Here is a 25464-nt window from a genome sequence, read left to right as displayed (position 1 = left end):
AATGTACAGATTTATTGTTCATAATGTAGTGTCTAAATATGCGATGACAGTCAAAAATGGAATTTATCTGTTCAGCAAAAGAAACCCTGCATTAGCTACATGTTTTTGCAATAATATTTCTTTACTGGGCATACCTCTTTTAAAATTATCCTCGGAAGAATAGATTTCTGTCGTATAGTCTCTTCATCAAATGAGATGTGATTTTCATTATTTTGCTTGAATGTTAGAAAATGAAAGAAATTACTTGATTGGTTTCCGGTGCTGATTCAGCGTTTCCTGGGCTAAAAATGACCTGAAAAACAGAATGGGATTTCAGCACACAATAATGGATGCTTTATACAGTGATAAGAAAGTCTCTTCCCCTGACTGAGGAGAATGAAAAATATCCCTCTCGTATTAGTTGATTCAGTGCATAGATATTGACAGACAAATTAATTTGAAATACTTCTGCAGTTTCACAACCCACTAGCAGGCAGAAATTAGGGGAAGATAATGGCCGCAGCTTAAAAGTGATGCATTTATGAAGTGTACTCACAGCAGTGCTAGTGGATGGGGAAGAATTTATATTATATCTTCTTCTTTTGCGATAGGCATTTACAAATGTTTCTGCTTAGACTGTGCAGCGTAGCTGGCAGCTTAAGAGCCAAGCGAGGTCTCAAGGAGCTTAAATCCAACTAAGTAACGTTCCATAATATATTTGGTAACTCAGAATTCGAACAGCAGGAAGGTGCACAGAAGAAGAGATAAAATTGCGTGTATTTTCTGATTGGAAAGTTAGAGCCAATGCGGTGATTCTTGCTCTTCATCACTGGCAGAAGGCAAGGAAGGCAGTTGTGGTGTTCCCCTCAAATACTTCACATATTATTTGAAGAAGCTTGGGGGGAAAAATACCTTCATAATTGTAGGACGGGGAAGATTTCTTGTCTGTACAGTGAATGGATTCAGGAAATTATCCAGCCTCTTCCAGGTGTGCAAAAGTGGGCTAAACTCTGTCCTGGGAAGCAGCGGAGGCCACGCAGCGTTTTTATAGGATCAGGCCCTTAAGGATAATGAAGGGAGAGCAGCGCTATTGTTCAGCTAAGCCCCACTTTTTATCTTTGTTCCCATTTGAAACCAAAAATCATAAAACTGCCTGCAGAGTGGTTGCCTTGCTGTTCCTATAAATGAGAATTCCAGCTTTTATGCTAATTCAGTTTCAGGTTTCTTTGAACCTGCAGTTTATGGGCCTCTGCTTAAAACTGCAATCTGTTCTGCATAAAAGAAGGGATTACAAAGTGTTTTAGTTTTGCAAATGCTGCAGAAAAAATAAAAATAATAAAAAAAAGTTGCACTGTCATTAATACTCTCTCGCCAAAGTTTTCTGCTTTGTCAAATAAAAAAACTTCACGTACGTTTTAAAACTTACCCAGCGATATTGCATAGCCCGATAGTTCTGTTGCCTTCTAATTGATGCTCTTAAGCCTGTACTTTCTGCATAACCTTTTTCCCGTCTCACCTTCGCTTAAAGAGCCTGTGTGCTCTTGTATCCACTGAATGGGCAGTCAAGCAAGCAGGACTTTCATCTCCTGCCAGGAGTCCACCTGGTGTGCCAGTCGCTCACCTTCGGGGCAGTAACGTGCCCCCGCGCACAGAAACCCAGGATCCATCCTCCTGGCAAAATCCCACCTCTGAGCAATTTATTTTTCCTAACATCTGTTGCCGCCTTTTACAGCATAAGCAAGAAGTAATGTTGTTTGTCGTAACGGTCGTTTAGGTCACTCGTAAGAACGGGTATTTTGCTTGAACCTCTATTAAGGCATTAAAGTTTAAGTACTTTCCGTTTGGGACGTTATGGCATCGCTAGCTGTTCAGAGCCATAAAACTCCCCTGATAGCTCCATAAATTCTTTTCTTGAGGAAAAGAACCTGCATCTCCTATCCGGTAATGGGCAAAATTATGTATGTTTTCAAAGCATTATGGAGGACTTTATAAGGCATCATAATCGCACTCCAAAGGCAGACAGCATCGTGTCTTCTGGAAAGATTAGCAACTTATTGGAAACATAAATGTTTCCAGCCTTTAACAGAATACCACAGCATTGGAATATCCAGTTTTCACAGTGCCAGGAAAAAACTGCAGAACCTTCCAGGTGAGATGAGGTTTGCCATAAATCATTTAATCCAATATAATCTGCTGTAATTTCAATATTCATTTGCTCATTGCTTCAGAGATGGGTAATTCTTCTTTGGAATTACTGTACTACTTGGAAACGAATGTCGTCTTCTCTGCCTGCCATCTAGGCTGCTTTAGGTCATTTTTACAAAATGGTTGGATCTGAAAACCTTTTTCAGAGAGTGAAAAATCTTGAAATCGCTTTTGATCCAAGTTCAAGGCACTTCATTTGGCTGTTGTTGGGGCAGAAACAAATGTCGACACTGACAGAGACCACAGACACGTGAAAAAAAATTTTGGCAAGGTCCCATATAGATAAGAGACAGAAGATTTCAAGAACCTATTCAGGCGTATTTTAAGACACTGGAAAGTATTGCTGTCAGGAAAGATGGAAGCTTGATCCAAAGGCCATTGAAATTGTTAAGAGGAGTTTTGGGGGGGGGGGGGGGGGGTTGTTAGTTTTTTTTTTTTTTTTACTTTGACCTCATTTGGCTTTGGGGGCCTAAACTCTGAACATCAAATTCAGAATTATAAAATGCATTTCATGCATGTATAATGTTCTAGCAGGAAAACAGAGGTCCTCTACTTATCTTTATGACATAAATAATGAACATTGGCCCACAGCCCTGCCAATAAACCTTAACAGCCGCAGGGAGATGAGTAGGTAAATGCTTTTCAGATTTTGCGTATGCTGAGATTTCAGGTGTGGCATGTGGTTAATGTTTGAAAAATCCAGTACAGACAAGCCTGTAGTTTAATCCAGGCTAAACTTATCAAATTAAAGTCTTGTGAGGAGTCTAGGCTTTAATTAGACCCGTTCATACCATGCCAAGACGTATAAAGTCTTGACCAAAGTGTTCACAGAATATATTACCTACCACACCCTAAATATTACGCCTTTAATTCCTAGTCCAGATACAGTCTTTGCTCTTCCTGTTATTGTGCTGAGAACACTATAGCATTTTAATGCCTTTATTTATTTTTGATGGGGACTGAAAACTGGACTCAAGCCATCAACTTACTTCACTGAGGTCATGAAGTAGCTGATAGACGGTGATGACTTTTGGCCATTATCCACTGTTCATCCAAAGAACCAGAAGTGAAGCCTCCTCTGTTGGATTTCTAGAGGATATGGTAATCCACCTCTCTGACAGCACAGGATTACTCTTTACAGCACGTGCCTATTAGGAGATGTGAAAACCCGTGAAATACTAAGAGCCAACAACAGATTGGCTCTGTGCTCAGATATGTCATAGAAAGCTAAGATAACCTTACTAATGGGAAGAACTTAGAACTTTAATTTCCATTGCTGTAACTGAGATCTGAACTTGGCCATGAATTTTTAATTCTTTGATGAAGATGATTTGTCACAGTTTTACCAAAGTATTCCCACTCCTTACCAGACACCTAATGAACACATTGCAGTGTTTGCAACCACGGTCTTACTTTGGGGTTGTCATTGTGGATGCGTTTGTCTTCTTATTGTTGTTGTTGTTACTGTCATGCATGTTCCCACTTAGTTGTCCCGGTGGAAACTATTACAGCCAGTGCAACTGTACCTGAAATAGGAGTTCTGGAGAAGTCACAAAATAACCCTGAGGAGGAAGAACGTGCACAAACGGCTCATACTGTGGAACCTTTAGGATGAGGGTTAATGAGAAATATTTGCATAAAATGCTTTAGCTCTGTATCAATAATGGGTAGGAAGTTTTTTTTTATGTATGCCTTTCTTAAGCGTCGCACTACTTGTGTGCACTTTTTAGGCCGTTTTTTTCTTCTCCTTTCGTGCTGTGGTGTTTGCTTGGCCCACGTAGGCCTTCAGAGTTGCTGAAGTGTTGGGTGTCTGGCTCCACCAGGATCGCTCTACAGCTCAGGGATTACTCGGAGGCTACACTGACACCCCACAGCCCAAGGGCCGTGCAGTAGGATCTCAAATGAGGCATTCCCCTACTCATCTCACATCATCAGGGCACCATTCCCCGAGCAAGCTCAGAGCATGGCCGAGAACATGAGTGCGTCTCCCAAGCATCCCTGACTAGGAGGGTTCGGCTTGAATTGTTATGAGACCTTGACTTGATTCAATGCAGGCACTTCAGCTTGGGCTCCTGCATGTGTGCTTCACCCATCAGGCCGCTCTGAGATTGGGTTGGTGTGTGCGTACGTACCAGGCTGGGCTTAATCAACACCTCCACAGCACAGCTCTGGTGAGGGCAACCACTAACTTGCAAACGTTTCTCTGTCTTTAATTTCTGGCTAGTAGAGGCAGCCCCCATCTCTTCTCTGCAAGGGAAGCCTCCTCGAGGCGGAGGTGGTCAGGTGAGTAGGGCTTTCACAACCAAGTACTTTTGAGGAGCTAGCTCAAATCCAAATGGGCCTTCCTGGAGGCCACTGAAGTTTAATTCCTTTAGGATTCCGAGCTCTGCATTGATTTGAAACTGGTGGCTCACTCTATAACCCTCCCTAGGCATGGCCTCAGAAGCCTTTAACACCGACTACCTATCAGTTTCTTAGGAAACCATAGGTTGTATAGGGACACTATGCCAATGAGCAGAACTGCTCCTCATCTTCACATCAGTTTGGTTTATAGAGGATACCATTTAGGTATGACTGCCTTGCTTCAGTGAATAATAATTTATATAACAATGTAGCCGTGCATTTATTTTCTGCAGTGGCTATTACTAATGGTGTGCGGCACTGAAGAAAAAATCTTGAGGGACTAGTCACTTTGTTGCCTGTCAACAATAACATTTGGTGCTGAAACGAAAATAAGGCAAGCGTGCGCAAGGATAAAAGTCTCGGCCACATCTGCAGGCTGGCAAGGACGGGTGTACCTCAGGTACTCAAACTTTGTGAGCAGTTTGAGGGTTTAACGCAGGCCATCAGTTCTAAAGTTAAGGACACGTTTCCCCATGAGTCAAAACCTGACGAATGCAACCTTACACGTTCTGTGCCCCCGAAGGACTCCAGAGAGCGTTAGCGACCGACACTCGTGCCTCCGTGCCCCGCGTGGAAGGACCGCAGCCCGGCTCTGCTTGATGCCCGACCGCGGCCGCCGCGCAGCGCCGCGCCCCTCCCTCGGGAAACGCGCCTTCGCCCAGGCGCCGGGTCGCGTCCCCGGGGGCGCGCACGCAGCTGGGCGGCCGCGGAGCCGGCCCTGCCGCGGGAGCACCTGCCGCGCCGCCCCCAGCGCGCAGCAGCGCGGCGCCCCGCGGGACGGGACGGGACGGGACGGGGCGGCGGCGCGGCGCGGCGCGGCGCGGGGCGGAGCGGGGCGGAGCGGGCAGGCGGGAGGCAGGAGGGAGGAGCTGGCCGCGGCGGCCGGGTGGGAAGTGGCTCTCGGAGCGCCGCGCAGTGCGGAGCGCCCGGGCGGCGGCGGCGGGAGGCGGCGAGGTGCGGCCGGCAGCGCCAGCCGGGCCGCGCGGAGCGGAGCGGAGCGGAGCGCGCCGCTCCCCCCCCCCCCCGCCTGCGGATTACAGGCTTGCGACGTGTTTCGGCGGAGCGGCGGGGCCGGAGGATTTGGGGGCCGAGCCGCCGCGTCTCCCCGATGGAATTCACCTGAGCGCGGCCGCGGGCGAGCCTCGACGGCGGGGGAGGCGGCGGCGGCGGCGCTGGGGCACGCCGGCTCTGCGGGAGCCCGCTTTGTCTCGGAAGAGGACGGGCAGGAATAGCATGACTTTTTAAAACAGAACAAGAGAGGGGGAAGGAAAAAAAAAAAACAAAACCCCGAACCCAAACAAAACCAGAACGCCGAAGGACCGCCTGCCGCTGGCAGATGAGCCCCGCCGGCGCTGGACCCGGGCTGCCCCGCGGAGGGAGGTGCGTGTGACAGGAGGGGCCGCACCGCCCCGGGATCTGGATCTGCTCCACGCTGCCCGCCGCGGAGGGCGGCCGCGCACCGGGGCTGCGTGGGGCCGCTGCCCCTGGCTTGCTGCTGCCGCCGCACATGGTTTTCTTTGTCCTGCTGCTGCTTTATTAGCTTTCCGCGGTCGCCGCTTTCAGCGCACACGCTCGCACACACACCCCTCTCTCTTTCTCTCTCCTCCCAGGGAACCATCTTGCAGGGAGAAGGGGGGAGGAGGGGGGCTCCTGCTCGTTTCCATCTCGCTCTCCAGCAAGGATGTCTGCCGGGGCGATGCGGGTGCCCTGCCTGGAAGGAATTGTCCCCTGAAGGATTAGTTTGGGTTTCGCTTTGAGACTTTCAGAGCCGCCCTGGATCGGAGTTTGGCGGCGCGCAGCTCCCCGCACCGCCATGAGCTCCCGGCTGTCAGTAGCGCTTAACCCCTTGCGAGCAGGTAAAGCCGCTGCGCGGGCCGGGCCGCGGGGGCGGGGGGGGAGCCCAGCGGCGGCGCGCTCCGCGCTGCTCGGCCGCCCCTCGCCTCCCCCGCGGCCGGCAGCGGAGCGCCCCGCGGAGGCTCCGCCGTCGCGGGCGGCCGGGCTGGGCAGCGGCCCCTGCGGGGCTCCTGGGCGCGGGGCCGGGGCTCGCCGCGTGCGCGCAGGCGGGCGGAGGGGCCGCGGCCGGGCCGGGGGCAGGTGCGCGGCGGCCGCGCTCCGCGCCGGAGTTGGTGGTGGCGCAAGCGGTGCGGGAGCGCGGGCCGAGAGCGAGTCGAGGCGCTCTGTCTGGACAGGAAATATTTTAGTAATGCATCGCCTTGAGTGACAGGACGTTCCTCGAGGAGGGGGAAACACTCTTTCGGCCTTCCCCCCCCCCCAGCCCGAGGGCTTTCATTTCGTGTTGAAAGGGATTAAGCGGGGCTGGGTAACACGGGGATTTGTAGGGGAAAACGAGCGGAGCGCAGAGGAGGGAACGGTTTCTAATCAGCTTCAGCCCCGCTTTCCGCCCTGGCTGCTGGAGGAGCTGGGGGGGGGGTGACTTTTTAAGAAGCCGCTTGTTAGGGCATAATGCGCCTTGGGTAGTCGTGTGTGCGCTGAATCCCTGGGAAGCGTGAACGTTGCCGAGAGAGAGCGCCTTTCCCTGAGCCGCCCCGCTAGGGCTGGAGCGGTGGGAAGGACCTGGAGAAAGGGCAGTGAAGCCACAGTTTAACTCGTCTCCTGGAAAGGGGGTGGCTAAGCCGGTCTCCCTCGCTTAAACATCAAGGTTTGACCATGTTGCCTTAAAGCAGGCGTCGCTGAAATGAAAACACGTCGAGGGCTGTAGGCTCTGGTCGATACGGAGGAGCGGCGAGGTCAGCTCTGTGAAGGCGTTGTGTTTTCGCCTTCTGCAGGGTTGTGTCTCAAAACTCATTTGGCCTTTCATTCTTTTAGTGCTGTTGCGTGATGTGACTACTTAATTATGAAAAAAATGTATTAATTGCGTTGAAATACAGTTGATACTGTATCGTTTTGCTGGCAGAGATTACACTTACTGCTGTATCAGTTGTACATTGACTGCAATTAGTGTCTCATATTTAAAACCGAATTTAGAAGTAATCAGATATGCGGTCAAAGTTTCATCTCTTGGTTCGAGCTAGCAAGGTGGTTGTTGGTTAGTTGTATGGTAACCGAGGCGATGTTATTTTTTTTCGAGTTGCTGTTCCATTGAGCAGCGTGGTCAGTAGTGCAAAATGAGATTCGCTTTCTGGCAACCTTTGTCTTTGTGAAATTATTCCTTTAATATATGCGTATTGTGCTGATGCTCATATCCCTAATTTGCTCACAAGTGATGCTCATGCGGAATGTATTGTGCACCACGTTATGTCTAGGAAGCGCCGCTTGGAGATTTCACAGCAGTGTTTCTGACTGTTTTATGCAATAGGAATGAAAAGATTTCACCTGAAAATTCTTGGCTTTAAAAAAAAAAAATGGGTTGGTTTACTTTTGGCAGTAGAGCAAACTTCTTAAATGTTTTCCTCTCTCTCTGTTGTTTGGAAAAACCGAGGGAGTAGGAAACACACAGCTTTCCTGTGCTGTTTCATTTTGAAACAGTAGAATAAAGTAATAACTGAAACTATAAGAAGTTTGTTTTTTTAAATAAACGAGGGTTTTATTTTTAAAAGAAATAATAGTTTGGAGAGTTCTGACTTCTGAGGGAAGCTACTTATGAAAAGGTAACAGCAGATGAGATTCACTGGGAAAGATTATTTTTAATCAGAGAGCAGGCTGATTGGCAAGGTAATGAAAGCATTGAGCATCTCTTAATTTGTTGGACTAATATCGGACTGCTCTTTAAAGCACGTGGCCTTGCTCTCTTCAGTTTGTACTTTATTCACATATTTTCATTAATTTAGAGAAAGTCGTCACTGAATAGTAAATCCATCATTGGGCAATAAATCCAATGTTTAGAAGATATTTGATCGAGAAGAAATATACCAGCTCAGCTGTTAAATAAACCAGCAGTAATCTAGTAAAATCTATTTAGAAGTCTGAAAAAGAATAAAGCCCTTTTTAATAATTAATGCAGAAATCTTTTTATGTTGTTAACTTGAGGGCGAGGAAGTTATTTCAGTGTAGTATTATAGTATAATATGCAATCAGAACTGTATTGACTTATTTGTCTGTTGGTAATATCACACCTAAGTTTTAGTACAGTAGAGATATTAAAGATGCATTATTTCTTTATTTTTTTTTCTTGGTTTGGAATTCAGAAATTCCTTCCCTTTAAAAAAAATACAATCTACTTTCCAAATAAACGATACTTTTTAATTATTTTCCCTGAATCCAGTGAGAAAACTGATCTGTATCAGTCAAAAAAGACTAAAATATTTCTCAAATGTTGATTTTTTCCCCCTCTCCATTTGCAATATTTTTTTACTGAGCACACTTTTTTCTATGTATTTTCAAAAAGCAGACCATCTCTCGACAGCGTTGTATCCAAAATATAGTTGAAATTTGAACAGCTAGTTGTATTTTGTGAGCGGGGGTACGGTGTAAGTTTAAGCTTTAGATGTGTGCGCATCTGTGTGTGCGCGCACAGATGCCTGAAGTTCATTCTGTCCATTTTTGGAGTCAGGATGTTTGTAAAATTAACATTTGCAGGGTTGTCTTCTCCAGTCTGGTTTCCTACCCTTCTAGGTTTTGAAAGGAGGAGCACAGCATTTTTGCGTGAAACTTAAATATGGCTTTTAAGTAATAGATAGTAAGAGTAACTGAAATACTGGCATACAAACAGCAGTAGTAGATAAGATACTAACACAATTTCAGTAGGAAAAAACCTCCCACAGATAGATAAAGATGGCATGATGAAGGATAAAATGGATTATTAGTTTACACAGAGCGTGGTGTCTAGAATCAGTTATTCTGACGGAGGCAAATCCTATGTGGAAATATTACTATTAAATACTAATAGTGGCTTTCTTTTTTCAAAGAATATATAAGAGCAATTTATATAATTACTAACTTATCAACTCTGTTTTAAAGATGCTGAAAATGATATGATTACCACAGTAGGTTTCTCCCAAAATATTAAAAAACAAAAAAAAAAGGAGGAAGAAGGAAAGAAAGAAACCCGCAGTCCTGCTAATTCCTGAAACTGGATTATATGATTCAAAATCATGGCTCTTCTCAATTGCAAAATCAATGTCAGAATGTATTGGATAATTACAGTACCAAAATACAGTTTATGTGCAGCTAATATGTTGAATAAAAAATCATTTCTTTCTTTATTAAACAGAATCTTTCCAAATAAATATCTGCACTGCAGGGAGGTGAAGCACAGCCAAATAGCACCACCTTATGGACGTTTTTTTTTTTTTTCTGAGGCTGCAGCTTTCATTAGGTCTCTTGGTTTTGTTACCTGATTTGTTTTTCTAAAATAAATGTACATATATATGTGTGTACGTAACTATACTGGCATATCTTTTGAAACGTAACACTTACAGAAAGCGTAACTTTTTTTTTATTATTATTGGTCTTTCAGGCATCTGATGCCAGCTCTGAGAAACTGTTCAACGCTGTTACAAATAAAGGTAAGACTGCAATTCACATCACAAACATATTTTTCCCCATACATTTCTTTTCATGGCAATTTCAATGGGAGATGAAATGTAACTTGTCTTGCAGAAATGTCACAATCAGCTTGTTAGTGCTTTTTATGTTTCTCTTGGTTTCAGACATGTTCTGTATGCTTGGTAATTGCTTTGCTTAAGCAATATAATATAAAGGCTTTAAATAATGCATTGCCTGCCAGGTCAGAATTAATTTAAATAACAATATTAGGGAATAGTTTATTTTACAAATGGCTTTAATTTAAGCTCATTTAAATAACTGTAAGAGTTTTCAAAATGTTTTAACATGATTGTTACTCATCAGCTACATGATAGACACGGAATTATGAATAGCCAATTTGCACTGCTGACAGTAATAACCAGCCAACGTTTAGTATTCGCTGGATAATAGTCATAAACCATGGCTTACTGTGCTGTATGCTTTCTGTAAAGTTAATAAATGATATAGAGGGCCACATTTAAATATTCAGTATCCCATTAATTTCTTCCAAACAGCAATATAAAGAGAAAGTGGCTAATGATATAACAGTACATTAAGGGAAAACTTGCCCTAAATCAGTGCCGGAAAGCTTCTGTGTAGAAGCGTTATTAGAAAGACCACAGGCTTTGGGGCTTTGGGGGTTTTTTGCTTTGTTTTGTGTGGGTTTTTTTTTTTTTTTTTTTTTTTTTTTGGCGAGGAGGGTTGAGGAGCGGCTCCAGGCGTGCGTTGCGCCGAAGCGTGTGATTCAAAGCCTTTACAAATGCATCAGCTTTTCTACCTTTTTCACCCCGCTGTGAACGACAGCGCATGATAACCGCTTAGTAAAAAGGTTTGCTTCTAGCTCTGAACCCACAGTATTTTAATTTACCGGGGTTTTTTTTTGGGGGGGGGGGGGGGGGGGGGCATGTTTGAGTCAGCCTGGACCATCAAGTACATAGTTGCTTAATTCGGGCTTTAGGTATGATCTGTGGACCAGGTGTGGATTTGCTTAGTTATCTGCCTGTTGTGCTTCTCGCGAGGGTTTGGGTTCGGGTCCGTTATTCCAGCGGGTCGTCCTGGTGTTTTTCTGTGCCTCCGAATTGCACGAAAGCCTCGCGGAGGGTTATGTGACCCCGGTACGTTTGGGATTCCCCTTGCTGATAGGCCCGTCGCTACTGAAATTGGGGAGGGGGAAAACCAAAACCAACCAAACAAAATACTGAAGAAATTTAAAAAAAAAAAAGGGGGGGGGGGGTTGGGGGGGGGAAAGAGTTGAGTTTTGGAATGACCCGAAGCCCCCAAACTACGTGTGACTGCGTCTTTATTTTGCTAATTTGCTGTAAAAAGCTTTGGCGTTTGAGGCGGCCTTTCCTGGGGCTGGGCCGGGGGAGGACAGGAGCCAATCCAGTGAGTCGACGTTCCTCGCCGGCAGCCTGTAGCTAGGGTGAAGGGCTCTCTGCGGCCCAAGAATGAGAAGTGATTGATGAAGAGTAGGCCCCTGCTCCTCTTCCTTTCGTTTTTCTTTCTGGAATCGAGCACATTTCCCACATTCTTATTTTTGTTTACTTACCGAGGAGTTTTGCTTCGTGGCGGCTATTTGGTTGTGAATAACCGCGCTTGACAGGGAGCCTTTTCTTCCGAGGTACTTTTCTTTGGTGATTTAGTTCCCTTGAAAGGATTAGGGTTTCTTTGTGTAGCCTAAAATCAACATAGGCTTTTCCAAGCTTTGCTTGGGAAACCGTACACAAATAAGCTTTTTAGTTGATGGTAGATTATTCCTTTGCCCCTTATTTCCATCAAAATGGCGGCTTTATTTTCTCCTCCTGAGTTTCCCCTTAAAGCCATATGCTAATTCCTGTTGGGAACATGAATGACAAGGGGAAGAATCAATGCAAATCCAGGTGCGGCAAAACTAGGCTGACTGGTATTTTTTTAATCTTTTTTTTTATTTTTTTTTTCCACTAGGAGAAAGAGATTAAGAGGCGAGAGGGCGGAAAAAGCGGGGGCGGGGGAGAGTTTTGTTAAAGGAATTAGCATTCAGACTGCTAAACATCAGGAAACCAAACTTAAAAAGATCCCCTGTTTGGAGATAATGTCAATAATTGCTTCCAGACAGGTGCAGGGATTCTCGGGGAGGGCCGGGGGTTGCCGTTAGGCTGTTGCCTTCTCTCTGTGTGTGTCGTGCGGATGGTTGACGACTGTCGAGGCGCTGTCAGTTTGATATATTTCAAGTTCAAGTTCTCGCGTTGCAATTCAGCCCGTTTGCTTTAAAGCCAGTTCTTCCCCCGCTCCCACCCCCGCCGTTGCCCGTTGTTTCCTTTGCCAAAAGCAATAAAAATCACCCTTAAGAAAGGTCAGATATGCATTGGGCAAATCAGGATGAGAATCTGCAGAGCCGCTGGCTGTTAGACCAGGGTGAGAGGTGCAGCGAGCTGACAAGTGTACAGCCCTCCTTGGCCCAACCTCCTTGGGTCCTCTCCAACAGCCCTCAAAGTTACCCGAGTTTCACACACGCGCTTTGTCTTGCCCTGTTTATTTTACAAATTATAGCTAGTTGAAGTGTCCGAAATTACACGAGTGGTGTGCTTGTAAACCCCGCAGAAATCTTGAAGTATTTTTCGGTCTTGTGGATGTGTTTTATCCCCTTTCTGCCATTTAGTTGTATTATTACCGTAGGACTTCAAGGCCGAAGGTGAGATCAAGCGTGTGCTGTGCTTGGATTAGTATGGATGTATAATGTGGACCGGTTCCTCCTTCAAGAATATTAATAATTAAAAAAAATCTAGGGCAAAAGGATGCGTTCCAGCTCCTGTGAGGAGGAAAAGATCCATAAAGTTTCATGAATTCAGTCCCTCGGCTCCTACTTAGGAGTTAACTGTGCTTAGAGTCTAATGGGAAGATGTGTACCTGAAGGCACATGGGTTTACCTGTGGGTTTGGGAAGCTGACCCATGGGTTTTGGGGACCCTAGGGTCTGCGGTATGTGTGATACCAGTGCAAAGCCTGCTCAGGAGAGGGCTGTGGCAAGCTCGGAGCTATCTGTAGCGGGGTGGGAACTGTGGAGGAGAGCATGGCTTGGTCACCGGGGCAGGAATCGTTGTAGCTGCCTTTTAGATGAGTTGTCCCTGGTTGTGAATCAGAGCCCCCAGCTCCATCACTTGGACGTGAGGTCTTTCTGCTGTGATGCTCACAGTCATTTAGGCAGGTGATCCCCATTGAAATCTAGGGAGGTAAATGCCTGAAGAGTGAGGATCTGGCCCTTGGTAAAGTTTGGAAAAGGAGCTGGCCTGTTGCAGTAAATAGATGAGCTGTACAAGGAGTGGAAGATGAGAAGTCCTACCTTCCCGTTAGGAATAATAAACTGAGGCACGGACTGTGTAAACTACTTTTGCCAGGTCGTATGAGCCTGTGGAGAAGTCAGGAGTCAAATTGGGACCTCTCACATGCGGGAGCAGCCACGGAGCTTGCCCTCCCTCCTGCCCCACAGGGGCTGCAGCAGCTCGAGGGGAATGCCCATGTTTATTAAGTGCCAGGGATATATGACTGCCTTTCCAGGTGATTTCAATATTCTTATGAAAATAGATGGTGGGATGTGTCCCTGTGTTAGTATTTCCCACGCTGCTCTGCTCAATGTCAGCCTTTCAGATGGGCTTTCTTATCAGGTTGCTTTGATTAGCCTGAGGGCATCACCCAACTGCAGCTCCAGGTCCCCTCCCTCCATGCAGCGTATACCTTCCGATTTCAGCATCACTGCTTGTAGTCTTCCAGTGTTTAAAAAACACGTCAGCTTTTCCTTAGCGTCTCAGACCTTAATAACATTAATCCTGTCCCAAATACAGAGTTGTGTTCACTAATTTTTGTAACATAACTTTCCAGCATCATTAAGTTCTATTATCTTATAATAATTAAAATAGACACTTCTGAAAATCATACCACAGAGCAGGCAGCTCCTACTACTACTATTATGGATTTAATTTATGTTAACTCCCTCCTACGTACCCTTGGAAAACAGCTTTTCCTGGAGGGAGAAAAGAGTCCCAAAGTGGTGAAGTTTCATTTGTGTTGTACAGTGAAGTTTGCCTTTGATCAGAAGCACAATTGGGCTGTTATGGCTTTTTATGTTCAAATTGTTTACAGGATGTTCATGTAAACTTTATGAATCCTTCTGCTTTGTGGTACCACCAGCTGTCAGGGAAATATTTATACTCTCAGCTGGAGGCAGATCGAGGCATCTGGGTTACTAGTCCTCACTAGCGACTAAAGTACTGGTTGGATCAAGCTCTGGCTTTTTAGGTGGTTCTAGAGCAATATCCTTCCCTAGAAAAACTGGCGTATTGTTTTCTCTTCCCTCATCTGTCTTTGGTGAATCGTTTCTTAAGGATCCTCTGCAGCAACTGTTTCTGTAAACGAGTAGGGAGCTAAACCAGGCAGATACTTATCGTTCCTGAGCCAGTTCACAGGAGATACTTGGCTGTAGAGAAGTGCCCTCTCTCTAAGTGAGCCATCCACACAGCATCTCGTGTTGACTGTGTCTGAATCCACTATGCCATAGGTAGTATGCATGCGGTCCTCACATAATGAGTGTGCCCAAGAGCTGACTACTTCTTCCTCCTTCCACTGAGCCTTCCTCCTTCCTTTCCAAGAGTCCATAGAAACCTACCATCCTTAGGTATATTCTCAGCTTTCCTTTTGACTTCTTTGGGGCTGTTCTCTGCATAGTTTGGTCTTCCACACTACCACTTTTCTCTTCAGGGGAATGCTTCTTCCTAGTTTGCTGTGAGGGTTATGGAGCAATCCCACTGCCACAGGAAAGACACCAGTCAGCCAAAGAATGCCAGGGACTGTTGAATCATAAGAGTGTCTCCTCAGACTTCTTTTTGTGGTTGTTAAAGATGGCTTACCCTCCCTAAACGACGGTGCCTTTCCTGTGGAGAGTTTGCTGGTGGCTTTGCATCAATTTATTTCCCAGCATTTTGTGGGTTTCAGATGATTTCTCGGTATTTTCCGTGTTCACCATCTCATTAGTGAGGAACTGAGCATTTGGAAGAGTGAAGATCCAAGTTTCTTGTACCTGCAAGTTAGATGAGAAGAAATGTTGTGTCACTTCACTGTAGCTTCCAAGTCAGGTAGGCAAAAAAATCAATGTGTTTTAATGGTCCGTTGGTCAAGTACACAAAACAGCCAGTCAGTTATTTTTGTACCATGAAGGCTTTGTCTGAGCAAGGCATTTGTTGCCTAACTTCTCCTTACGCCTGCGTCTCTTGTGTCCAACTAGTCCTGTCTGGAGCAGGCTTTCCGTGCCCCCTCCGCTTTCCGTGCTGGAAGTTCTCAATCTAGAACGTGAGAGCCGGTGCTGGGGGATGTAATAGCTCTTCCATAGCTGTAAGAGAAGGTCACTGAATGCTGTGATGTACTCTGAGACGGGTGAAAGTCAAAGGTAGGCCTTTCCAAAACCTTTCACATTCTTAAATCCGAAATGTTACAGTCTTAAAATAAAGGAGTCTTTTGAGGCCTCACTGATTGTTTTTTAAGTTAGTTATTACACACAAAGCAAAACCATAAAACGCCCAGAACAGTACAAGTACCTGTTGGCACTGGCTTTTCTTTACCAGAATAGCTAAAGGAGACAGTTGAAAATGCTGTTCTCAGAAGCCTTGCCCATTTGAACTTGCATCAGCTACTCTCTTTTTTCTCAGTTGGCGATTGTGTTCCTTTGCGCATTCATTTAAGGCTGTTGATTTTAGCAAAGTCAAACTATTCTAGTGTCAGTGAGCAAAACGACAATATTTACTAATGCATAATTTTATCTATTTTGGAGAAAGTATGTGTTTTATAGATTAAACTGTATTTGATTTTCTCAGACAGGTTTATCAGCGTTGGGCTGCAAAACAACCACTTAAAAGAATTGATTCAAAATCAGGTTGAAAAGTTCTTAGGGGTAAGAGTGTTATGATGGCAAAGAACCTGACTTGACCTACTTCAAGATTAGTGGAGTGCAAGCTGGAGTTTGGCATGAAATTTTATAAATAGAGCGTCCTGCAGACCTCCCGTATCTGGCCTGCTGTTAGTCTCTCCCTTGTAATAAAATGTTGTTTTCTCTGAAAATGTATGTTTATTTAACTAGGTCTCTTTTTGCTTCACAATCTGGATTCCATTCAGTCAGTTACCACTCCAATTAACTAACAATTATTTAACATTAACAGTAATTACAGACGCCAGTTAAGCGCCTACAGATGTCAACTGTTAGCTTTGTACCTAATCACTCAATGAAATGGAGAAAGTTCAACAAACATCAATTAGCCAAGCAATTAGTATGAGGTAGGAAAGAGCATGTTATCGTGTGTGAGCTGATTCAATTTATTTTATTTTGTCAGTAAAACACACACGCGCACACACACACACACACAGACAAGCAGCAATAAGTTGCGGAGATTAGATAAAGCTGCATTGTTTTGCTGTTTATACAAGATTTTTCCCCTCCTCTTCTTTCCCGTACATAACGTAAATGTGCTTTGCCAGGCATTTGTTATCTTATCAAATACATTTCAGTTCAATTGGAAAAGCACAGCAATAGCAATGTCATTTGCAGAGGAGAGGCAAAGACTGTTACATCAGTTTTACACCAGCAGACATGAGTTTTGCCCTAGCAGAACTGTCACCTTAGCAAAGTTACTTCCACCCTAATCTCGGAGCTAAGTCAAGGACCGTGCAAACACAACAGCACTTAGGCAACGAATACATGCTTTTTCGATAATACTGAACAATATTAATTGATGCCTTCATCTGATTTAGAGATGTATTTAACGTGCATATTTGATTGAATCACTTCAGTTAGCAAAATGCATTTGGGCTCTGCAACAGTTTGCTTGGTTTGTGACCTGAGAAAAAGGTTTGCTCGTGCAGTGGGCAGTGCAGCTGCGAAAGACTTGAATATTGTGGAAGTGCAGCCTTCAGGTGGAGTAACTGTGCTTCCAACAGCACCATGTAAGTGTATAGTGCATTCTCATATGGTTTAAAAGAAAAAAAAGAGTAGATACGGGCCATAAGCCTTTAGCTTTGCCTTCAGGAAGAAATGGTGTATTTCTAACCGTCATCCAAGGTGTGTTGCAGACCCCTCTTTAGATGTCTCCTGAGGACTGTAGACAGTTCTCCTGTGCAGAAAGTGCTCAGGATCGCCCATATTGCATACTCAGAGGTGTGCAGACGTACCAAGGGCCTGGCTGCCTAACTAACCCACCTCTGCAGTCCGTTTTTCTCTAGGATCTCATGTCTTCTTGGTTGGCACGATGTAACGCTCCTTCCTCAAGCTGTCTTACCTAAAACTGCTGTTAATTTAAAAAAAAAAAAAGTACTCCAAAGTATCCCATTTGCTTTAGTTATGTATCTCAATCTTGACACTCTGGATGTCAGGAGAAGTTTCACAGCGGCAGCGATACGGAAGCTCTTTTGTTTGCTTGCTTGTTTTTCTTTTTTCAAGTCCTGGTCGTTGCTTCAAAAATCAACGCGATTAGGCTTTTTTCCCCCCCTCCGGTTCGAAGCCGTCCCTTAAACAAGAACGCCTTTCAGCTTCCTCACGGCCCCGACATATTTTAAATGCCTCGCCGCATAAAACGAGCCCACAAAGTCTGATATTTCATCATGCAGGCTTGCCCCCAGGAGTCGGCCGAGTTGGTTGAATTAGTCATTGTTTTCCGACGCGTGGGAATAGCAGTGAAGAGAACCACAGGCAGGCCGCTCGCTCGCTCTCCAAAGTCTCGGCCGGGTTTTTAAAAGCACATAGGCACACACACACACGCTCTCGCAACGTGTGAAGAGAGCCTCAAGTGTGTGACATAAGTGCAATGATATTTGTCTGAGTAGGCACGGAGGCTGAAATGAAGGCTCGAAGGGAGAACCACCGTGTTCCTCCCCGGGGGGGGGGTGATACTTTAAACCGGGAGATTGTTAACTTTTTCGCTGCTCGGCGCAATTGGTCTGAAGGGAGAGGAAGGCAGAGAGACGCCGCTATTTGTCGAGGTACGAGAGGGCTGTACGAGGGCCGCCTTGGTTTCACGTGGCAGAATAAACAGACCCCGGTTGGTCCTCGTTGAGGCCTCAGCTCAGTAACGTGCTTCATCACTTGACTAACTTGAAACACTTGTTAACATCGAACATCTACTTAAGTGCTTTGCTGGCTGAGGGCCACAGAGTAAATCCTGCAACACCCTTGAGACTTTTGGCTTCCCAGGAATCGCTCCCGACTCCGTCTTTCAGCCCCAACGCAGACACGTCGCCCGGGACTGTCGCCTGAGCCTCTGAGGGTGCCGGTACGTGGGGTGGGTCGAGCCCCCTGGCCCTACTGGGTCCCACTCTCATCCCCCACCTCTGGTGTTTGCCGCAGGCCTCTGTGAGCTGCCTGAAAAATAAACCCAGGAGGAAAAAGGGGATGATTTTGCAGCTGTCTCAGCGGAAGGGCTGATGGGCACCAAGGTCAGTGTGAGGGAAGGGGCAGCAACGTGCCGGCAGAGTGGGGCGAGGGGCTGCCCCCGCTTTTGGCACCGACCCGCTGTTAGATCAGCCCGGCCGTAACGTCCAACTTCACCCTGAAATCAGAACGTGCCCTAAACTCATTCAGTGCGTGAAGTTATTTAGTGTAACATAAACTATTTTCCAAGCTCGACTTTACTAGTAATTACCTGTAGAGCTGCCAGGAGCGTGCTGAGAAACACTTTGAGTAGTGAGTGAGTGTGTTTCGGGAAGGGGTGTTATACAGCCTTCAACATGCTGTTGCAAAAAGCTGATGTAAATGTGTGCTTAAAAAGAGGCAAACAGAGGAGCAGATAAACTGATTTAAGTGCCCTTTAGAACAACAAATGGCCTTGACTTGCATATGCTGTGAGAAGCAGGAGCTGGGGATTTTCTTTATGCTTATCCAAAATATATTTTTCTAATAATTTATTTTTTTTGAGCTTAAGACCTCAACTCACATGTTGAAAGTGGGACCTGGGAAGAACTCCTAAGTCCAAGAGCGCAAGACTCAAACCCCCCACCTGACTGAGCTTGTGTTTACTAGAGCAAGTTTTCCCCAGGCACTTAAAATCTTGATTTTAGGCGTGCTCCGAACTTGCCCAAACCTTGTCAGGGCTGCGTGGCTTGTACCTGTTTACAGCCAAAGGAGCTCCCAGAGTCAGATGTTACCACATGGTCCTCTGTAGCTGCGCTGAGTGCTCATAGACATATCCCTATGGACGCAAGGGCTTCACGTAGTGGGACCAGCTGAAGAAAGCATCCTAAATACACACCTATAGTCATTAACAGTCTTTGGAGCATGGTTGTCTTCTGCCGTCTGTGAGTACCTCCGTGATTTCTTTATGGTTTTGGCAAAAAGTTGCCGCTTGGAGAGGAGTGCTTGATGGTACTGGGCTCAGCCAGCGGCGAGGTGGTGATGCTGTTTCGCCGTGCTCAAGGAGTGCCCGGAGCCAGGTGCTGGGCATGCCACGTGAGCGCTGCCCACGGGAGGGAAGCGGGGAGGAAAGGGGAGTGAAAACACAGCCTGTGCTGTTGCTCACGTTTTGCTGCCTGATTTTGGTTAGGATTGGAGGACCACGGAGAGGGAGGAGGTGTAGCGCTGCTGAGCTCCCACGTCAACTTGATATCTTTTCTAACTATTTAAAGTTAGTGGGCACTTTTGAAAATTGCAGCCAAAATAATATGCATGGCTTGTAATAGAAAACATCTGCTGCTAAGGACATTGTAGCCTAAGAAGAATGGCTTTATAAAAATAGATCTGACTAGCAGTAAAGACACAAATTAATCCTTAGTTCATTGGCTAGATTGTTAGTCCCATAAGCACTCAAACTTCCTTCGTTAAAGGAAACAGCATTTTAAAAATCAAATGCAGATGAGCAAAGTACCCAGTTTTACTTCTGGTTACTGTTTTTTATCATTTGCTGTTCATACAATCATCAGACTTCAGTAGGTAAGACTGCTGTGTCAGCAAAACAGAAAAACGCTATTGCTTTGGCATAAGTCATATCAGGATTAGGTTTTGCTGGGCAGAAAAATGGCACCATTATGCTCTGCTCCATGGTAGTAACTGGTTTTGTCTTCTCTCACTTCTCGAGTAGTTGAGATAGATGCTTATCAAAATCCAACTTTGGTAATTTTTCAGCGTAGTGTGTGACCTGGCTGTCTCTGAGAGGCAAGGTGAGAAGCTGCGCGAGCTGCTCCTGCTCTACATCTCAAACCTCAAGTTTAGGACTGCATCGACGGGTTAGATAGCAGACTTGTTCGGCACTTTTGGGATAACACAAGGAGAACATTGTAACTGAGAGAACTGATCTCCAGGGGTGGTACTCCATGAAAGAGATCTGCTTAAATCTTCCCTCTAGCACCTGACCACACCTAGGTGAAGCATCTAAACGCCAGTAAGTACTCTTGACGCCCTTCCTAAGGTCTGGACAGGTCTTATTTAGTTGACTGGGAGAAACAGAGTGAATTCATGGGTTCTCACCTCTCCTCTTCATCAAGTGAGAAGGAGGAATAATCTTGGCCTTTAATTCATTGCCAGAAGTTGAGTCTTGTGTTTCTAACTTCCAATCGAGTGGATGTTAATCTGGAATGAGAACTGTTGTTGTATGAAGACAGAACTTCCAGTTTCATTGGGATCTGGGAAAGAATTAGTAAGTGGATGGGTAAATGGAAAGCTAAATGGAAAGCTGTTAACATTTTGTGAAGAGCAATAGTGCTGACCAGAGTCACTGAGTGTATGTATCAAGTTTCAAGGAATGAAAGCATGCTTGAAAAAATACTAGGATTCACACAACACCATCTGTATGCTCTTCCACCACAAGGAAGGAAATCTTGTGATTACATCAGTCAGGTCTAAAGCAGGCCAGTCTGGGTAGAACTGTTTTTGAAGACCGTGGTTCTTGAGTAACTGGCTCGTTATAATCCAGTTTATATTTGAACAGTCACATCTGATTGCAGAAAAGGTGAGCAACCCTTAGAATACACAAGCAATTGCATGTAAGCTGCTAGACCAATTAACTCGTCCTGGTAACAGTCATGTAACTGTGTCGGAGGTGCTTCTGCTGGTGGTGGTGCTCTGTGTACCTAGAACAGGTATTTCGTAAGTCATTGACTGCCTATTACCAGCAGTGTTAAGTAGGCTGCTGTTGACTTGACAGTGTTTGGATTAGGCTCCAAGATAAATCATCATCTCGTGGTGCAGAAGGCTGTGTTTGAGCATTTAGGAGCCTAAAACAAATCCAAACAACCGTATGGGTTGAATTAGAAAACTCTCACTTGTTTCTTAGTTGCAGAGATAGCTTTTCTCCTCTTACAGGTTTGCTCCATACTATGGCAAGTTTTCTTTTCTAGCTATTGTACCTGCTGTTGTGTTTTCCCTGTGGTCTCTCTAGATGCCGGTATTCTCAAATTAGCAACTTTTATGAGTTTGCAGTCTTGAAGGGAGAAGAAATGAGATTGCTCATCTCTGCTGAAAGTAATGGAATTGGAGTTGCTTGTTATTATTAGTGCTAACAGCCTTATGAAGTGTTTTCTTGTATATGTGTCTGAATGAATATTTTATGAAAATAACTATCTTACACTGACATTCTTTAAAAGATCGTGGCCGAATGCTATCAGGTTGACAAGTGCTATATCCTGTGATGCAGAGGGGAAGTGATGTGAGTTTTTTGCACATAAAACATCTTAATCAATAAGAAAAATCTGCATCACTTCCTACGGGCTTTGTGCAGTTATTTCTGAAGGTTGCTTCCGTAGAGGCGAATCCTGTGAGATGTTAAGCATGTTCACGGGCATTGTGGGTGTGAATCCAGCTTACTAGGTGGCAGGATTTGGAGCAGCCACCTATGAATGGCAGGTGAAAGCCACAAAGCAGCAGAGGATTTTTGTCCTAACCTACTTCTGCCGGAGTCTCTCCGCTGTGTTAGGTATGTTGTGACTCTTACTCTTCCAGCAATGGTTCTCAACTGACTTAACTATTTTTCTGTTTTTCTGAATCTTCTGCGTGTATCTATAATGTTGACTCTTAAATAATAGGGCTTTGGACCATCTTTCCTGTTTGTACAGCACCACACACAGTGGAATTCAGGCCCATAGCCAGGGCATGTGGGAATCACTGTAGTACAATTAAATAATGATAATAATTATCTGGCAAGCTGTTACAGTAGTCTGAAAAAGGCTGGGTAATATGTGCATGTGGGACAAGTCTGTACATCTTCTGAATTAATAAAAAAAAATGAGTTTGTTGGCAATTCAGCAGGTAATAAATTAACAACTTGTGTAAATGTTTAGCTGACAGCTTTAAGGGCTTTTGGCATTTTAATAGTTAAGCTGTTTTTCTGTCTTCACATGCCCTGTCCGGCATCTCATCTTATTCAAATAACCTAATTGCTCTCCAGTCTTTCAACAGCACATCATCTCTGCACCTAGCTGCCAAGACAGTTATTCACCTCGAGGCCTCATTACGTTTTGCCAGCACATTGGGGGCCAAAAATAACTTGACAATATCTGCTCAATACCTCGGTCTCTACATGACAAACAAATAATTGGGTGAGGCAAACCCAAAGCACAATGCAGCTGACACAGGGCACCGTGTGCCGAGCCCTTAACGATAACAGCCCCAGCTCTGCCTGGCTCATGTCAGAGCAAATCTTTAAGCCGTAGCTGGTGCCGAGACGCGCGCCTGACAGCTTTGGAAAGAGCGTGCTAGTTATTGCAGCGAGTGAGGTGGGTCTCTTCTGCAGCCTGTGGCAGGTCACTGTCGTTCTCCTGCAGGTGAACGGCTGACGTCTTAGAACAAAGGCTTAACAATAGCATTAACCCCCCCCCCCCCACACACACACACAGGTACTGTCATCCAAGGTGGCTTATGGGTGGGCCAGGAAATGATCCGTCTTCCCCTTTTAGTCTGATATTATAATTAATTTGAAGTTGATTGCTCTGAGTGGTTGTGCATACTTAAAAATTAGATTAGCCAGCAAATTGTCTCTAATGATGGCTTTTATTGCTCCGGTAGTTTACACAAAAACAAGGTCTCTTTGGAGCGTATTGATGCATCCTGGGAATGCAGGGATGGACTGCATCGAGGGTCAGTTATCCCCAAATTCAAGGTTTCCCCAGTAAGACGGACAATTTTTTTTTGCTCTCACCATCCTTCACCCCAAGGATGTCTTTCTGCGTCAGCAGGCAGCGTACCGTCTCCGCAGGCTCTTTGCCACGCCGCCTCCTTTGCTCGAGCTTTCCCAGGGAGGAGGTCGGCGGGGACGGTGGCAGGGTCCCGGGGCCTCGCGTGCGCCCTCGGGTGCTGCGACTCCCCCTTATGCAGCAGGCGCCAGGCATCGCTCTGCTCGTCTTGGCAAGCACCAAACTTTTGGAGGTTGGCTCCAGCCTGATGCTCCGCTCGATCCGTGGCGGTGCAGCTGCGCGCAGTAAAGCGTGCGAGAGGCCTCGAGCGCCTTGCTGTTTATTACATTGTATTACTAATCCTGTGTGACTTGGTGTATGTGATAAAACAGAGCGGCTACATGAAGCAGTGTGTGACAGATGCCGTAACTTGAAATTTCTTGGACTTGCTGTGTTTCTTAGCACTAATGTTACTTTCCAAGTGCATGCGAGTGAACATCAGAGCAGGGTTTTCAGCCACGTAAATACTAGGTGTGTATGCACGTGGGCTGTATGAACAGCCTAACAAGGGAATTACGATTATCCTGCTAAAATATTTGTGCCTGCTTTTTAGGCCTAGTCAATGGCAGTAAATGAACGGGGGGGTAGACGAAGCAGGAGCTTTGCGTTGTTATTGTAAGTTGTTCTAAGCGATGCTGGCGCAGGGGAGCAGTGGTTGTTTCGGCAAAGAATCCGTAGCATTCTTCTGCAACGTTTTACAATTCTGCTGCTGCTAGCAGTTACAGCTAGGAGTGGCAAAAGGACTTCGGGCAGACAGCAAAGTAAACTTCAAAGCTCACAAAAGATCAGTCTAATTTGCAGGTAAAAGTTTGCTTTGGTAATTAACCTGCCCATATTGTTTACTCCAGTCAATATGCATAGATAAAGCAATTTGCAAATGAAAACAAATATATGATGCCAAGAGTAAGGTTCAGTCTTGGCGCTGACTCTTCAGGAGGAGGAGAAACTCATTTTAGTAGCTTTCATTTGAAAACTTAGGTTTTGTTTACTTTCTCTTGGCTAAATGTGGAAAGTGTGTAGATCGCTGCTTTAAATCCATAGTTTATCACTGTATATTAGTTTTCTCTCTGCAACTTAAACTTTTTCCTTTGTAGGCAGAGTGAATATATTCTGGCTACGACTTCAATACATAAAAAGCATGCAGAGAACTTGCTCTGACAGGCAGAAGGTAAATGATTGCACTAGATCTGAGGCAGTTTATACTTTTTTCAGAAAGAAAGAAATTGCTTATAGCCTATTTACCTTTTTCCCTGAGGAGTAAATGTGAGGTGTTGGCATCACATGCTTTTTGACATCTCGTATTAGCGTTTTCTATTCATCACAGCAACGCAAAGCCTAGGAGCAGGATTACTCGAGGCTATTTGGTGGGGTAACGTGCTGAACCTTGCCTTGTAAACAGAAACATTCCTGTGATTTTTATTCAGAAGTAAGCATCGTGCTAAATCTTAGCTTCGCAGAGTAACGATTCATGTCTTGTTGTGAAGATCGGCTCAGCTTTGGGAGCGAACAGCAACGGCATCTGCACCCCTTATATTTAACTGCAGAACTTTCTCTCAGGTTGCTCCTAGCTTTAATAACTCACTTAAGAACTGCAGTTTATGGTGCGTACAAAATGGAGCAGACGGTATTTGGAGCAGAGAGTCCCTGTCAGTGAATTTATGTAAGAAATATCCTGCAACTTTTGATGCAAAAAACGTTGATAGGAAAAAATGAGACTGAGTGACAAATAAGGTAGCTGGAAGTACGCAGAGAGATAAATAATCGCCATCAAATTATGGGGAAAATTCTTCAATCTTCGACCAAGTATTGCTTGAGGGAGGGTTTGGGGTTTTCTTGGCCCACGGGATTGCAAGGGAACGTCCTTCACGTCATTCCTCCGTGTGAACTTGCCCCACTTGAACTAGCGCGAGCCTCCTGAGGACCCTGCTGTTTTGTCAGTGGCTTATTTGACTCGGCTAAACATGTTACCGGATGTGAATTCTTAACTGAAAAAGCCAGACTTTTGGGGGTTTGTCTGTCCACGCCACCTCTCTCGCCAGTTTAACACTCCTAAATTGCCTTTTTAATTAGTGCTGTACAAAGCCTGTCCCGGTTGCGAGTCCAGTCAAGCAAAACAAAAGGAACGGCAGATGGTCTGGGTGTTAACGCTGGCAGAAAAGTCGATACTTTGGGACAAAAATCTGCTTTCGGCTTCACTTGTGTAATTCTAAAGGAACACGTTTGA

General features: G+C 45.3%; 1 protein-coding gene across 2 annotated transcripts in view; it reads left to right on the top strand.

Annotated features, from left to right (window-relative positions):
- AUTS2 (activator of transcription and developmental regulator AUTS2) overlaps positions 1-25464 on the top strand; it is a 787788-nt gene that overhangs the window by 702400 nt on the left and 59924 nt on the right. For both annotated transcript variants that reach the window (XM_068909849.1, XM_068909850.1), the window contains exon 6: positions 10004-10052. In XM_068909849.1, coding sequence (XP_068765950.1) covers positions 10004-10052 — 49 coding nt within the window. The remainder of the gene's footprint in view (positions 1-10003; positions 10053-25464) is intronic.

Source organism: Struthio camelus, chromosome 16, assembly GCF_040807025.1.
Source record: "Struthio camelus isolate bStrCam1 chromosome 16, bStrCam1.hap1, whole genome shotgun sequence".
NCBI classification, from domain to species: domain Eukaryota; kingdom Metazoa; phylum Chordata; class Aves; order Struthioniformes; family Struthionidae; genus Struthio; species Struthio camelus.
The sequence above is the reverse complement of the archived record's forward strand: the minus strand, read 5'-3'. Positions and strand labels throughout refer to the sequence as shown.